Source organism: Hippichthys cyanospilos, chromosome 12, assembly GCF_059441005.1.
Source record: "Hippichthys cyanospilos isolate Australia breed blue-spotted pipefish chromosome 12, RoL_Hcya_1.0, whole genome shotgun sequence".
NCBI lineage: Eukaryota > Metazoa > Chordata > Actinopteri > Syngnathiformes > Syngnathidae > Hippichthys > Hippichthys cyanospilos.
The window spans coordinates 14,341,261-14,356,030 of record NC_142380.1 but is presented as its reverse complement, the minus strand read 5'-3'; the positions used below and the strand labels follow the sequence as shown (position 1 = coordinate 14,356,030).

The window sequence follows — 14,770 nt, the reverse complement described above, 5'->3', positions numbered from 1 at the left end:
AATCTAAATTTCACATTTGTAACTTTGTAATGTCGTCTGACGATATTCATGGCCTAGCTTAATCTAACCTATTTTCCATTGTAAGCTGAAAAATAGCTTTTTTGGCCAGAACAAGAAATTATTGCAGTGCCATTTTGTTCCAGCGAGTAACTATGCCTAAGTGAGTCGAAGAGTTTCATTTTTAAATAATAAAAATCATACATCTTTTTGGAAGAATTAAAGTTGTATTTCTCAAAGTTAAATTTGAAATATTACAAGCATATAGTTGTAATTTTTAAATTCATCCATTAAAATAACTGACTTGTAAACTTGAACTTAAACATTGTGATATTGCAAGACATTTTGGCTTTTAATTTTGATCACTTTTTTCTTAAATATCTGACTTTTATTTCTCATCACACTGCAGCATTTTTCCAGTGGGTAAAAAAAATATGAGTTTGTTTTTTTTTTAATCAAAAACGTTGGTTTTTTTTCCCCCTTGTTAAATGCCCTCAGTATCAGAATATATTATAATGACCTCATTAAAAAAATGGACTGTTCTAAATAAAAATACATATTGAACTTATAATGACCTTCTTCTCTTCTTTAACTTTGGCTAAGTTCTGACTGTCTAAAATGCGATTTTATTTTTGTAACACAGGGTAGTTATGTTTATAGTGTCAGGATTGTGTGAGGGTCTTTGGGAATAATTTTTGCCTCGACAGAAAACATTTGTGAATCTTTATTGTAGGCATAACTAATATTGTGGCTGCTGATTGTCTGTGGCATATTATGAATGAAGTTCTGCTCTTTGGTATCTTCCCCCAAACTTCCAGGATAATGGGTGACATAAGAGAGAAGATGGAGGCCATATCCCAGAAAATATGCCCCAGAGTTCGAGTTCCATCTGATGAGGATTTACAGGTTCCAAAAGACGACAAAATGCAGATGAAGAGAGAAATCTCTCTCCTTAACGGAGTCTGTCTCATCGTGGGAAACATGATCGGTTCTGGGATCTTTGTCTCCCCGAAGGGAGTCCTTATGCACAGCACCTCTTTTGGACTCTCCTTAATCATCTGGGCCCTGGGGGGTATCTTCTCTGTGTTTGGGGCCTTGTGCTACGCCGAGCTGGGTACCACCATCACCAAATCTGGAGCCAGTTACGCCTACATCCTGGAGTCCTTCGGCGGCTTCCTGGCCTTCATCCGTCTGTGGACGTCCATCTTTCTCATCGAGCCGACCAGTCAAGCTGTGATTTCGCTGACTTTTGCCAACTACCTAGTGGAGGCTTATTACCCCACCTGCAGTCCTCCACACAATGCTGTACGCCTTATTGCAGCAGCTTGTCTATGTAAGTCTTTCATCTATCTATCTATCTATCTATCTATCTATCTATCTATCTATCTATCTATCTATCTATCTATCTATCTCTCTATCTATCTATCTATCTATCTATCTATCTATCTATCTATCTATCTATCTATCTATCTATCTATCTATCTATCTATCTATCTGTCTGTCTGTCTGTCCGTCCGTCCGTCCGTCCGTCCGTCCGTCCGTCCGTCCATCCATCCATCCATCCATCCATCCATCCATCCATCCGTCCGTCCGTCCATCCATCGATAAGCTCATTTCAATGTAAAAATAAAAACGGAAGGAAGCATTAAGAAGAGCCTAACATACATTTAGATGTAATCTTAAGAATAAAGGCAGAGCAAATCGAATTCATTCAGTAAACCCAGCAAAATTAACCATGGATGGATGAAGCTCATGATCCATGTGATTCCAAATTAGATTGTGTGCATTATGGTGTAAGCCATTGAATGGATGATTTCATACTAATAATTTAGAAAAATCAGTGATGGAGAAGGCCTTGGGACCCCTTCTTTGAGATTTTGCTAAATCATTGCCTTTTCTTCTGTCTTCTGGCTTCTTCAAGGCATGCTTATTTTTATCAACTGTGCCTGTGTGAAGTGGGGGACTTTGGTCCAGGATATCTTCACATATGCTAAACTCTCAGCCCTCATCCTCATCATAATGGTAGGAATCCTGAAATTGATCGAAGGTAAGTTGTGGTGAATCAATGAAAATGACTACGTGAACATAAAGTGGCTTTCGCTAACTCAACTTTTTTGCATAGGTAAGACAAAAAGCTTTGAAAACCCATTTGAGGGTTCCTCCACGGATCCTGCAGCTATCGCTTTGGCCCTTTACTCAGCTTTGTTCTCATATTCTGGTTGGGACACGCTCAACTTTGTCACAGAAGAGATTCAGAATCCAGAGAGGTAATACGAAGAATGCACATACTTGCGTGAACGTAAAATAAAATACACTTGCTCCGATTAATCAAGAGGCTGGTTTGAGGTTATCTCTGTCATTGTTATGTCCAAACATAATGCTACATTTAAAATTAGATTGTGCATATCTGTGATTTTTTTTAACATGTTCTTTCATTCACCCACCAACAATATGACCCCGCCCAATGAATTCTTTACCGATCAGTCTTCCTCAGAAAAGTCAATCCATCATCGTACTTTATGCATGCATACTTAATTATATTGATGAAATGTTGTTTATCACGAGGGTTATGTTCCCAAAAATACCCAATACGTTTTTTTTTTGTAAAAAAATAACTACATATAATTTAAGGAGGAAAAATATCAAGAAAAATAGCGAGGCAAATCTTCAATGGCTGTGATAACTGAAAATCCATGTAGTAAGATTGGATTTTTTAAAAATAATATTGATATTTTTGACAAAAAGAGGGAAAAAAAAACTGCAGCAGACAACGTTATCGTCATAAATGAAAATTATCCATAAAAGAAGCCACAATAACTGAACCGTAACATAGTCTGCAAAATCAAGAGGGAAAAAAAAAACTCCAGCACATCTATCATTTGGTTTCCTGGTATATAGCTGTTCTTTATTTGATTTATACCCAAAGACATACATTTGCATTTTTTAAGAATCCAATTATTCAAACCCAGGCATAAAATGAGGCTTTTATTGAATAAATTAAGTACAAAAGTAATTGATTATTTTGGGTACTAAACCACTAAATTAATTAGTTACTCTAGTACTGAAAGTAATTGATTAATTTTGTACATTTAGCACCTAAAGTGATTAATTATTAGTACTTGATTTCTTTGGTACCAGACACTCTAGACCGTAAACCTTTGAAAATAATGGGGGAAAAAAAATTAAGCAACTGTGAATGTCTGTAATGAATTAATTCTGTTCTTTATTTACAAAATTATATGATGCTTTTGGTACTCAATCACGTAAAATAATCCATTATTTAGTTATTACTTGCCTAAAGAAATAGATTTATGGAAAAAAATATATAGTTACCTGGGATTTAATATCTTGGCTCATTAAATGTGAATTTTGTCTTTGGAAGTGAACGAATTATCATCTATTTATTTTTCTTCTTGGTGACAGTGTTTCTTTGATAACAATGCGCTGTTCTTCTCAAAGGAATCTACCCCTGGCAATTGCCATCTCCATGCCTATTGTGACAATTATTTATCTAATGACCAATGTGGCCTACTACGTGGTTCTGGACATGCCTTCTCTGCTGGCCAGTGACGCCGTCGCTGTGGTGAGCCATCACCAGCCACTCTGCTCCTAAATATAGCCCAGCTCTTCCTGGAAAGCTACAGTACTCAACATGTACTGTATCTTCCCTGTATGGGATGATATCTGTGGTCAATCAATTGCCGTTAAATCGAATGAAGTGTGCAAAATCTGATTTCACAGACTTTTGGGAATGAAGTTCTGGGACCATTCAAGTGGATCATCCCTGTGTCAGTGGCCATGTCCTGCTACGGAGGACTAAATGCATCTATTATTGCTGCTTCGAGGTAATCTTGAAGGGACACGAAACGTAAGGCTCTAACGACCAATCACAACTTACTTGTTTGCTGGGTATGGTCGTGTGACGTTCAAAGGCTTAGCCGTAATTGGTTGTTACCTGCGCCATGATCATATGTGATGTCATTTTGAGATGACAGGAAGTGACAAATTATGTACTTTTTGAATTTATTAACTATAAATGAAAAATAATTTAGTCTCTGAATTAGGTATGGATTAAATATTCACTTTTTATTGCTCAGAATGGCTAAAAACATTTTTTTGTTTGTTTTGTTTCGTTCTCCTGCTGAAGTCATAGTCCACTAACACAATATTAATGAAAATGCCGTGTTTAGGCTAGTCGTGCAACGCCAAACATATCAATGTGAGTATCAATGCTTCACTTCCAATTTAATTAGTAGGTGTTGAGTAGTCGTAGTAAAACCTGAGTGCGTACTTTTGCTACCACTCTTCACAAACACACGTTACCCTAATGTGCCAATGAAAGTGCAGGAAATCTCACCTATAAAATATCCTTTTGGTGCAGGTTGTTCTTTGTGGGTGCTCGAGAGGGTCATCTCCCTGACACGCTCAGTTTGATCCATTTGGAGCGCTACACACCCATCCCTGCACTATTGTTTAATGTAAGAACTGCTTATCTTGAAAGTAAATGTAACATACTGTATATTTCAATCAATTAGGACAATGAATGATTTGGGCTTTTTTTTGTTCTCATTGCAGTGCTTGATGGCCCTCATTTTTCTATGCGTAGATGACGTGTTCCAGCTTATCAACTATTTCAGCTTTAGCTACTGGCTCTATGTGGGCTTGTCTGTGGCCGGTCTCATCTATTTGCGTTTCACTCAGCCTGACAGACCCAGACCCGTGAAGGTGTTGTGTGTGCATAAATTTTTGACAAGTGAAACTAGATGCTTGAACACAATACTGTACAGTATTCTGAAATGTCTGCATGCATAATGGGAATGGAAGGTGACAAGAAAAAAAAAGGTCTAAGGGTTCATGAAAATGCACTTAAATAACAGCAATAAAAAGTACTTAAATATTCATGATGAAACTATAGTGTTTTGTACCAAAATTAATGTTATGTCAAGATGTGAAGAAAAAAAAATATTTACAATAAAATGTTCATTTTCAGCTTGGAAACATCAGCTGACCAAACCTAGAAAAATATAACGCAATGGTTTTTCATAAACTGAGCCATAAGCTACAGTGTTTTCAGTCACAGCAAATTGTAAAATGGCCGCCCCCCTATTATTAGAAAAGAAAACATAGGTAGTGGTTCTTTTGTGTACCACTAGAAAGTGCCCAAGTGCCATTAGCGGTATGTGTTCCACACTTTGAGAATCAGTGTCTTAGAACATAATTATTAAGTAGTTAAGAATTTGGTGTTGTACTGCAATACATTTTTTATGTCCAATAAAATTAAGGTCTAAATCGGTGACTAATTTGAATTTAATTTATCATACTAATATCGTATTAGAAAATGTGTTCTACAGATGAAAACGAGATTAAAAAGTTATAATATGTTATTCTTTTATAGTTTTACACTTTTATTAGTGATTTAAATAGCAGGTACATACCATTGTTTGTATAGGACCTGCTAGCAAGACAAATTGAACATCTCCACAACATCATCTGCATCATTTCTGAGAAAGACGTTATCATGATTATGCATGAAAACGGATCTTTAAATAAGGCAGGGAGCAACACTTACCCATGAGGGCTTTTCTTGAAATATATTGGCCGGAATGCCAGGAACCTCTAAAGCAATGTCTTGGAGTCTGATGTGTCCAAACCAGTCACCTTTTATTTCAAAATACCAACTGTGTGGGTAGTGAGTCTGAAAATGTGAAAATATATATTGAACGGAAATGTTCCTTGCTTGCAGAGACGTAAAATTGACTTTGCCTTCCGCAATGCTCCTTTCTTGTCACCTGAAATTTATTCCACTGGTGTTGTCTGTAGGATGTTATGATTCCAGTTAATGACAGCAATTAAAACAGTAAAATAGCGAGTCAATGCAAAGCCCTTTGCCAAGTCAAATTAAAGAAGACCCAATGTTTGAGCAAGTCTTTCATGATGGACAATGCTTTATTTTAATGTTATTTTCTTATTATCTGGTGATTGATAAAAGAAAACAGCACCGCTGCCCCTCTTGCGCAAAACTAAATGTTGCAGCCATTCTTTGAATCCGCCACTAAAACACAATGTGTCTAGATTTAAAAGAAACAGGTTTAAAGGGTTTCTCAGAATGATTTAGGTGAGATTAAAATGACATTCGTTAGATCTCCGTTCAAATGAAATAATATGTAAATTTCTCTCTCTACAGCTGACCTTGTTCTTCCCATTCATCTACTGCCTGTGCAGCCTGTTTTTAGTCATTGTCCCCCTGTACGGCGATACCATCAACTCCCTCATAGGCATTGCCATCGCTCTTTCGGGGGTGCCTGTTTATTTCGTGGCCATCCACTTGCCCGAGGAGAGGAGGCCCAAATTTCTGCGCACGCTAAACAGTAAATGACTCATATTGTGAATGTCTTGTGTTATTCACATTTCCAGGATGAAATTCTTATTCATTTTCTTTGTCAACAGCTTTTGCCACCAGAAACACCCAAAAGCTACTCTACTGTTGTTTGACTCAACCGGATGAGAAAAGACAGTGAGCTTCGGACTAACGGTGTCGCGAGTCCACCCGCCGTTTAAAAGGAGGAGCTGATGTTTTTTTCTCGAGCAGAAAAACAACGCCTGCACGTGTCTGTGAGGATGTCATATACCAGGTCAAGTTTAAAAAAAGGCCTGCAGGTATCAAATGTCGGCTGAGGGAGCAGGCACTTGTGACTGAAAAAGCAATAGGCGTTACTCGCAAAAAGTTACGTGATACACCCTGAGTCCCTCCGTGTCCATCCAACAGTTTGGAGAAGGTCAATTTCACTTCACCTGTAAAGAATTTTGTGTATTTCTGGTTGATCCAGAAATCTCACGTAAAAGCCCAACATCCCTAACTTTTTAGGAGTCGTGTATTTCTCAGTAGAGATCATTCAGTATCTTCTATGAGGATTTTAACAAAGCCTTCTTCTAAATTATGCACCTTGTTTTGTTTGACTGAAAAGTGAACTGAAAGAGTCTTTTACAACGTATGGACTTTTGGATTGTACCACTGTTTGTGAGATTTGTAGAGTCTTTGTATCATGTGTTTTGTGATTTTTGTATCATGTGTTTTGTGATTTTACACTGTAGATTTCATTGATACAGTTCAAGCACATGTTTCGGAGTGAGCTGCTTTTATTACATTGACACTTTGAAAGTCGTTGATGTAAAAGGATGTCAACGGAAAAAATACCAATGAGCAATAAATGTCATTTGACATTTTTTGTTGTTGTTGTTGTTGTTTTGGAATGGGGGGAGAAAATGTTCCTGAAAATTTTAAACTATGCTCTGTCAGAAATGCTTGAAATTGTCTGGCAGGTTCTCTCATTTTTCTTAAATGGCTTGCATTAAAAGAGTTATCATGATTGATCCTGACGTCATACATTTTTTATCCACTTTATTTGATATATATTAAGGTAACAGAGCCAATTTTTTATTGGCCTTTTATCAGTTAAAAACACCATTAGATGGGGGGTAAGTAAAATGTCAATCAGGAAACACTATTTGTAAACTTCTATACGTAAAATATATTGGCAAATTATTTTCTTTCTTTTTTTTTTTTTTTATGATAATGTGCAGTTGGCATTCTCAAAGCCAGCACAGATCCACTTGTTGGTGAAGCGTTTGTATCCCTCAGCTTCAATCAGGTTACTTCCTGTAAGAAGAAATGTACATGTCACGACCAATACCGAATCAATATTCATTCAAGACAAAATTATAAGCAAATTAAATAGAATACATCATATTCACAAGAGATGCTGATTAGATTAGAGAGAATTGCTGCAGATGTGATTTGCTAACCAGTTGATATTATAGTCTATCGAGTAAGATCACAGTTAAAAAAAAAAAAAACTAAAATGGCTCTAAATCGTGTTGTTTGAATTGTTTTTGCGTGAGTCCGACTCTACATTGTGTTCAGTGGACTGACAGATTTACGACCGTAGCTTGCAAGTTAATAACCTGTGACTCCAAATCCATTTAATGTTTGTCGACTGCAGTGCTTGTTTTTACAAGCAGAGGTCACCAGCTGCAAGAGACGGAATCAATTCAATGGTTATAAATTTCAAAAACTTGCACATAAATGTGTTTTTAACTACCTACAGTATGTTTAAAATACAATCGTAGGTCTAGTTATCATTCAATTATTTTACATGGGGGTTGCACTTCTCCGGAGGCTGGCATGTTAGTTATAACTTCAGACAATGGTAAATGCAGCGCCTCCTGCTGTCTGGAATGAAAAACTGTCAAATATTACATGACGTCTTTTTAAGATTGAAGCCTAACGAGCTATCAAAAGCTGCAATTTGGCATTCAATTCACATTTAATTGGGGCGTTTTTTTCTGCTTGACGCATGCACGGTGCAAATGACATCTCCTTTTGGATATCCAGATCCACGGATGTAAAGGATAAAAGCTATTAATACAAAGAAGAGATTAATGCAAAAACGTTAAATCGTGTCGCATGTCTCGGGAGAGTCGTACAAATATGAATGGGCAAACACGTCTTTTTGACAGCGATCTTTCTCCATAATAGTCTCACAATCAAAGTGAATTGTAATCTAATTCACTCCATCCAATTTCTAATAAAGTTTTATTATATGGGTCAGCACTACTAACTGTAAAGGCTGTGGACAGATTGCATTGGCATTACAAGCCAGAGGCTGAAAAAAATAGTCCAGCATCCTCATAAACATGGTAGAAGCAGCGTAGGAAAAAGAACTTCCACAAGATGAAAAGAATAAACAATCATGCATCCTGTGTACATGTACTGACCATCCATCAGGTTCTGGAGGCTACAGAAGTTGGTGCTGTTATCAGCGGGATCCTTGGAGGTCTCAGATATTCCTTCTCCCTGTATATGACCCAAACACCTTGATCAGCCATCAAATAGATACATCTTTCTTTACACACACGACCAATGGGAAGGGTTTTTTTGCTTTGTGATTTACTAAATTTGATGTAAATGTTTATGGGCTTGCCAGTCTGACCTGGTAGACTCAAACACTGTGAGGGTGTGTTGGGAACGTCTAGAAGAGTCACCTGTCAGAAGGAGTTTCAACTCCTACCTCCAGCAGAATTTTTCTCACGTCCTGGGTGTGGTGGTGGACATTGAATCTGATTGGACCATGTCCATTGTCGAGGCAGCTGGTTGGAGTTCTGACCATAAGGTGGTTGTGCCTGGTGTGGTGCAAATCCCTGAACCCGCTGGTGAACACCAGTGGGAAGGCATGCCCTCAAGCTGAGGAAGGAGTCCTAATGGCCTCTGGTCTGAGGGACTCCGGAGGCAGCTTACAGGTACCGGCCGGCCAAGCGGAGTGCGGCTTTGGCGTTCACCGAGGCAAAAACTCAGGTGTGGGAGGCATTTGGTGAGGCCATGGAAAAAAGACTTACGAATGGCTTTGAGGAAATTCCCATCCACCATTCGGCATCTTAAGAAGGGGGAATTAGTGCACCTTTAACACTGTAGTATAGTGGAGCTAGGGCGTTGCTGACCTCAACTCGGCGGGTTGTGAGCCTGTGGGGAGAATACTTCGAAATTCTTCTCAACTCTACAGACACATCTTCCTCAGAGGAAGTGGAGTCTGAGGACTTCACGGTGGGCTCTCTTAGCTCTAGGGCTGAAGTCATCAAGGTGGTCCAGGCATGTACTACTGGGGACAACCCAGGACATGCTGGAGTTATGTTTTTGGGGTGGTGTTAGTGTTTATTCTTAATTATTCATGTTGTTCTTGTCCTTTGTGTCTTGTTAGTATGCCTTTGCCCACCTGTCCTCGTCAACCTGTACCTGTGTGTCAGCCAATCAGCTTCCTCCTCCAATTGTATCTTGTCTAGGTGTTCATTATTGTCTCGTCAGTTTGCTGTGTATTTAGTGGTTGAAAATGGATGGATGAATGGAGGCCCATGAGCTTCATTTTGTAAGGTTTTGTGTATGTCGGGTTGCATGTTCTAGGGGTGACAAAGGTTCTCTTGGGAAATAAAAAGTAGAACATTTGGTTCTAATGGTTTTAAAGCAATAAAAGTGTAAATAACATACGGTCACTTTGCAAATGGTGGACTGCTCCAGAAGAAACTGAAGGTCGTTGACTTTTTTCGTTTTTGGAGACGTATGTGTGGCTGTTATCACATACGGAGTAGTTGACACGAGCTGGAAAAAGGTTTCAACTCACGGTTAGACAAAATGACATCTATTTTTCACACTTATTCTGTGGTTGCAGTTAACATCATGCTGGGCAAATCTCATGGTGCCATAACTAATCGGTGAAAGTGACAAAGATTGTTATTTGGTCAAATAAGACGTTTACTGAGGAGTAAACAGAATGAGAACATTGTGCTGTCTCAAGTGTGTCAATGAGATTTTTACATTTCTGTGGCTCTGTTTGAAAAGGCCAAACTCCTGTCAAGTAACAATATCAGGTACAAATTCACACTAATATTCTAGCAGCAGAATCCGTTGTGCTAGCCTCTCGCTTCAACTCTAAGCAATTTTTCTTTGATCACTTCATTCAGTGCTGAAGTGCCCTTGAGCAAGGCACTCGCTCATCTATTGACTTGCTGAATGCAATGTACAAGTGTACCTAATGAAATGTCTGGGGAATGCTGTTAAAAAAGTTTTTTTTCTTTGAAAAAAAGGGAAAATAAAGTGGTCTGACTTCATATGAGCATATCTCTCCTGCGTCTAGGCAGCTTTGTTGGATCTGCCAGGCCTTGATTTGGTTCACCAATGTTCCATAAACATCTTCACACGGGATGCCAAATAACCTGTAAAGCAAACATTAGATGTTTTACCATAAAATCTTGAACTGGTTGCCAGCCAATCGAAGAGCACACTGGGACGAACAACCATTAACGCACAAAATCACACCTAAGGACAATTCAGTGTGTCCAATACACCTGCTATGCAAGTTTTTGGAGTATGGGAGAAAGCCGGTTTGCCCGGAGATAGCCCACGCAGACTCTTGGAGAACATGCAAACTCCGCACAGGAAGGCCACAGCCAGCTGGATTTGAACTCAGTTCCCTGAACTGTGTGCTAACCCACTGAGCAATAATCAACGAAATACACAAAAATCAAAATGGTTGCCCTTTTCATTGCTAGTGATGTGAAGATTGAGAGTTTTGTATCTAACGTGCGGTATGAAATATCTACTTTATGACACGAGGAACTATTCTCCATCAAATTCAGTTTTCCTCCCTCAATCCCCCAAAAGAGGCAAGGTAGGTTTGTTGGACACTCCAAATGGCCAAAAATGCTGGGATAGCTTCCATCCAGCATGCCTGCCGCCCTCGTGAAATTAAGAACAACGGATGGATAGGCAATCATGTTGCTCCGTTTAAAAAAAGGCTGTGCTTGCTATGAGGCTGGATGAGACCTCAATGCTAATGAGCTCTAATCAGTTTTTATTTTTTGCCCTACATTATGTTTTGTCAAAAATATTGGTCAAAACCAATTGTTTTTTTTTAATCATATTTTATTGTAATAAATAATAGAAAAAGATGGTAATGAACAATTATCGTTGGTGTTAGTATGCTACTCACAAATAGCTAACTAATACAGTAGCAAATTGTTGGATTTCAATTGTGAAACTAAAGTTCTATTATCGCTGTTAATTCATTGTGGTTATAAAGAAATATATGAACATGAACATAGTTTTTTGAAAGTGATTCATTTCAATGATTAACATTCAAAGATATGATAGTATATTGGGGTTATACTTCACAATGATCATTTTATGTACTGGTAGTCCTTTTGTAATGATTTATATACCATATTGCTTTCAAATGTACTCTTCTCATTGAAATTGCATCCTCTTTTTTAACTCTTTTATTGCCGTGTTTATTTATAAATTACAATACTATATAGTGCTGTTTTTCCTTGTAAAAAAATGCAAACTTTATTTTGTGTTCGTTTTCTTAAGGGCTGAGACAAATACATGGCATCGCAGTACAAACAAGAATGAAAATGTATCATTGAATATTGCACAGATAAAGATGCAAAGCATTACTAATCCAAAAGAAATCTCACCACTTGATTTTGCACTGTGCTGTGCCGTTCGCCAGCGAGATGGCGAATGTTGCTCCGAGAATAAGAGCTGAAGCTGTAAACAGGATTCTTAGGTCCATGATTGAAGAGGATTAACAAAAAGCAGAATGTGCTCTGTGCTCCACTGCATGGACTCTTTTTGTCCACTCAAACTGATGTGAAGGCTTAAAAAGATAACTGGCATGTGATGTGGAACATTGCAGTGTAGAACCATCACAAATTAGTTAACACTGGATGAGACATGGGAATATGAAACTGATGTAGCCTCATAATATGTAGCAAGTTTGCAAATGAAACAAACATTTGAAACTACAAGGACATTTTTTTTTTTTTTTCACCAGGAAAATAATCAGATTTTTCTTGGTTTTATTGGCTTCAATTTATAGTGTTCCTTCTTCCTCTTGATGGAAAGTTCCTTAGTTAATTATACACAGCAGGCAATAAAAACATTTGACAAATATACAGATTCAGACACTTGTGTAAAAGGTCATTGGAAAAAACAGAAGTAGCGACTGAGTCAAAAACTTTGTAAGCAAAAAAAAAGAAAAAAAAGAGTAGATTTACTTGATGCTATAAATCATATACATAACAAAATCAGTATCCATTACTTTGCTGAAGCTGTGAACTTACAAAAAGCTGAATTAGTTTATCCTCAGTGAAAAATAAGTACCTGTCATGAATGGGTCCTACGTTGTCTAAAATTGTGCGTTTTGCTTCTTCAAAACGCATCGAGCGGCACCATAGCCACACGCCAAAAATAAATTCGATAAACTCAAATTTGATAAACAGTTCAACGCTCTTTCCACAAATAACTACTACCAAGTTGTCAGTCTTTGCACATCTTTTCAGCAATTATCTTCAAACATGTTTATTAAGCACATCTCTGAATTGACTTTACAGGGTTGTTAACTTGTTTTTCCACTAAACCCGCTGCTCGTCTTTCAATTCTTACTTGACAAGGACAACAATGCAGTACTGTGCACACACCTTGTGAGTGATGATGAGGTTTCTCTTCCTGGTATAGGGCACAAGTGGTCAAAGGAGATCTGTGAGAACAGAAGGAACATTGTCCCATGATTGATTTCGCACTTATTTTTTTGTCTCCGCCACGACCTTCATAATGCTCCGGCTGATACTGATTATTGTCTCTTTGACCTCATGCGCTGCACTAAGAAGTGAGTAAATTCTTGAATCTCCTAGATTAAGACCTTTACAAATAATTGACAATGATGGCAAGAGAATAGAAACAAAACAAAGCAGATATTTGTTAAAAATCACATTCATTTTTGTTGGTATAGTTGTAGCCCCTTCTACCACTGTGACCTCCACGCCTACAGCAGAGCCGTTGACAGACACAAACATTGTGTCTCCCACTCCCACAATGCCAAGCAAGTTTTTTTTTTCTTTCCGCATGTCTACAACTTCCATACAGGTTGAATTGTTGTTGAATTATTTGAATTCTTCTAAAATTGTGCACATGTTATTTCGTGTTTGCTGACAGCTTTGGCCATTTTGGAAATGAGAGTTCTGTCCCAAATTCACTTAAATGGCACAGATGTGCAACGCCTTTTGGATAAGGTAACTTGAAACCATCCGTCAAAATAACTCTGTTGTGTATTGCATAAGACCTAAACATATTCAGAACATACTATTAAATTATTTGTGTGTTTCAGCTCTATGAAAGTTTCCAGATGGAATTGAATGGGTCACTCATCCATCAGTCTGTACATGACCTGAAGCCCTTATTTTCACAAGGGCTTTTCATTCTAACATTGAAGAACATTACAAAGGTTTAGAATTTACAGGAAATTCTCAAGCAGCATATGTGTAAAATTTCACGAAAACAAAAATGTGTTTTAAGATTACTCTGAACCTAAGACACTGGTATCTCATTTTGTCTTTGTGAGTGAAATGATTGAAATGACTTAATTATTAAAAGATTGCTGCTATTTTTTTCCCAAAACACCGTAAATGTGGGCATGGTGGAGGGATAACAACACAATAAAACTTACTAAAAGCACTTCTTAAAAATGCGATTCAACAATTAACATTTATTTATAGAGTTATAGAAATGACTACAACAAACTGCAACAATCAAAAGAAGTTTGCAGCTGCTGATGGGTGCAACTTGACCACTGGGAGGCAGTATAATGCACTCATGAAGCTACAAACAAAGAGGAGTTCCACAATGACTGTGACATCGTAAACTTCTGAAATTTGGTAATAATAGACATTTTTCACACATGTGATATAATTAATTCTTGGGAATATTATTTGTACTGTTTGTGTTCAAATGTCTTTAGCTGGGTTAAAGCATTAAACACCTCTACTTGTTAAAAACAAATACTGGACATTTGTTAAGTTGTACAATTAGAGACTGTACAGAACATTTTCATTTGATTTTCAAAGAACTTTGTTTTTAAACATTTGATTTAATGTCTATAGAATTCTATTATTCATTTATATTTACAGCTCTTGTATTATCATTAGCCTAATTATTATATATTATATAATATATATATTATAGCAGAAAAAATGTTATTTTATTTAAAAAAAATCTTTACAATAAATAACTAAATATTTAACAAGATCAAAAATACAACATTTTTTAAAATAGCAATAAGGGAACCGGACAAACAGGACTCTTTAGATTAAATAGAAACACTATAGTGACTCTCCGGAGGCCGACTGTGGGCCACAAAGTTCAACTCACCATGTTAATACGCCCTAA

General features: G+C 37.4%; 2 protein-coding genes and 1 long non-coding RNA gene across 3 annotated transcripts; 2 read left to right on the top strand and 1 right to left on the bottom strand.

Moving 5' to 3' along the window:
• The first annotated feature begins 819 nt into the window (after nt 1-819).
• On the top strand, nt 820-7,179 carry LOC148415020 (Y+L amino acid transporter 2). Its single transcript, XM_088429020.1, has 9 exons — nt 820-1,330; nt 1,919-2,044; nt 2,120-2,264; nt 3,457-3,580; nt 3,739-3,842; nt 4,379-4,475; nt 4,573-4,722; nt 6,182-6,365; nt 6,445-7,179. Exons 1-9 carry the CDS (start codon nt 820-822, stop codon nt 6,513-6,515), a joined length of 1,512 nt encoding a protein of 503 aa, XP_088285146.1. The 3' UTR covers nt 6,516-7,179.
• LOC148415019 (uncharacterized) lies at nt 7,127-12,173 on the bottom strand. The gene is made up of 5 exons (XM_088429021.1): nt 12,022-12,173; nt 10,650-10,758; nt 10,034-10,144; nt 8,773-8,851; nt 7,127-7,654 (listed from the first exon to the last, which is right to left on the bottom strand). Exons 1-5 carry the CDS (start codon nt 12,117-12,119, stop codon nt 7,563-7,565), a joined length of 489 nt encoding a protein of 162 aa, XP_088285147.1. The 5' UTR covers nt 12,120-12,173; the 3' UTR covers nt 7,127-7,562.
• Nucleotides 12,174-13,072: 899 nt separating this feature from the next.
• LOC148415018 (uncharacterized) lies at nt 13,073-13,887 on the top strand. The gene is made up of 4 exons (XR_015867373.1): nt 13,073-13,214; nt 13,338-13,427; nt 13,541-13,617; nt 13,713-13,887. It is a non-coding gene; the product is annotated as an uncharacterized LOC148415018 (long non-coding RNA).
• Nucleotides 13,888-14,770: the final 883 nt, after the last annotated feature.

What these genes read in the sequence shown, in the direction of transcription:
- LOC148415019 (XM_088429021.1), bottom strand. Translation starts at nt 12,119, where the DNA reads ATGGACCTAAGAATCCTGTTTACAGCTTCAGCTCTTATTCTCGGAGCA. An exon ending in GCACAGTGCAAAATCAAGTG is followed by an intron (nt 10,759 to 12,021) that starts GTGAGATTTCTT and finishes TTTGCTTTACAG; the next exon opens with GTTATTTGGCATCCCGTGTG. An exon ending in GAGAGATATGCTCATATGAA is followed by an intron (nt 10,145 to 10,649) that starts GTCAGACCACTT and finishes ACCTTTTTCCAG; the next exon opens with CTCGTGTCAACTACTCCGTA.
- LOC148415020 (XM_088429020.1), top strand. Translation starts at nt 820, where the DNA reads ATGGGTGACATAAGAGAGAAGATGGAGGCCATATCCCAGAAAATATGC. An exon ending in GAGATTCAGAATCCAGAGAG is followed by an intron (nt 2,265 to 3,456) that starts GTAATACGAAGA and finishes TTCTTCTCAAAG; the next exon opens with GAATCTACCCCTGGCAATTG. An exon ending in CCAGTGACGCCGTCGCTGTG is followed by an intron (nt 3,581 to 3,738) that starts GTGAGCCATCAC and finishes CTGATTTCACAG; the next exon opens with ACTTTTGGGAATGAAGTTCT.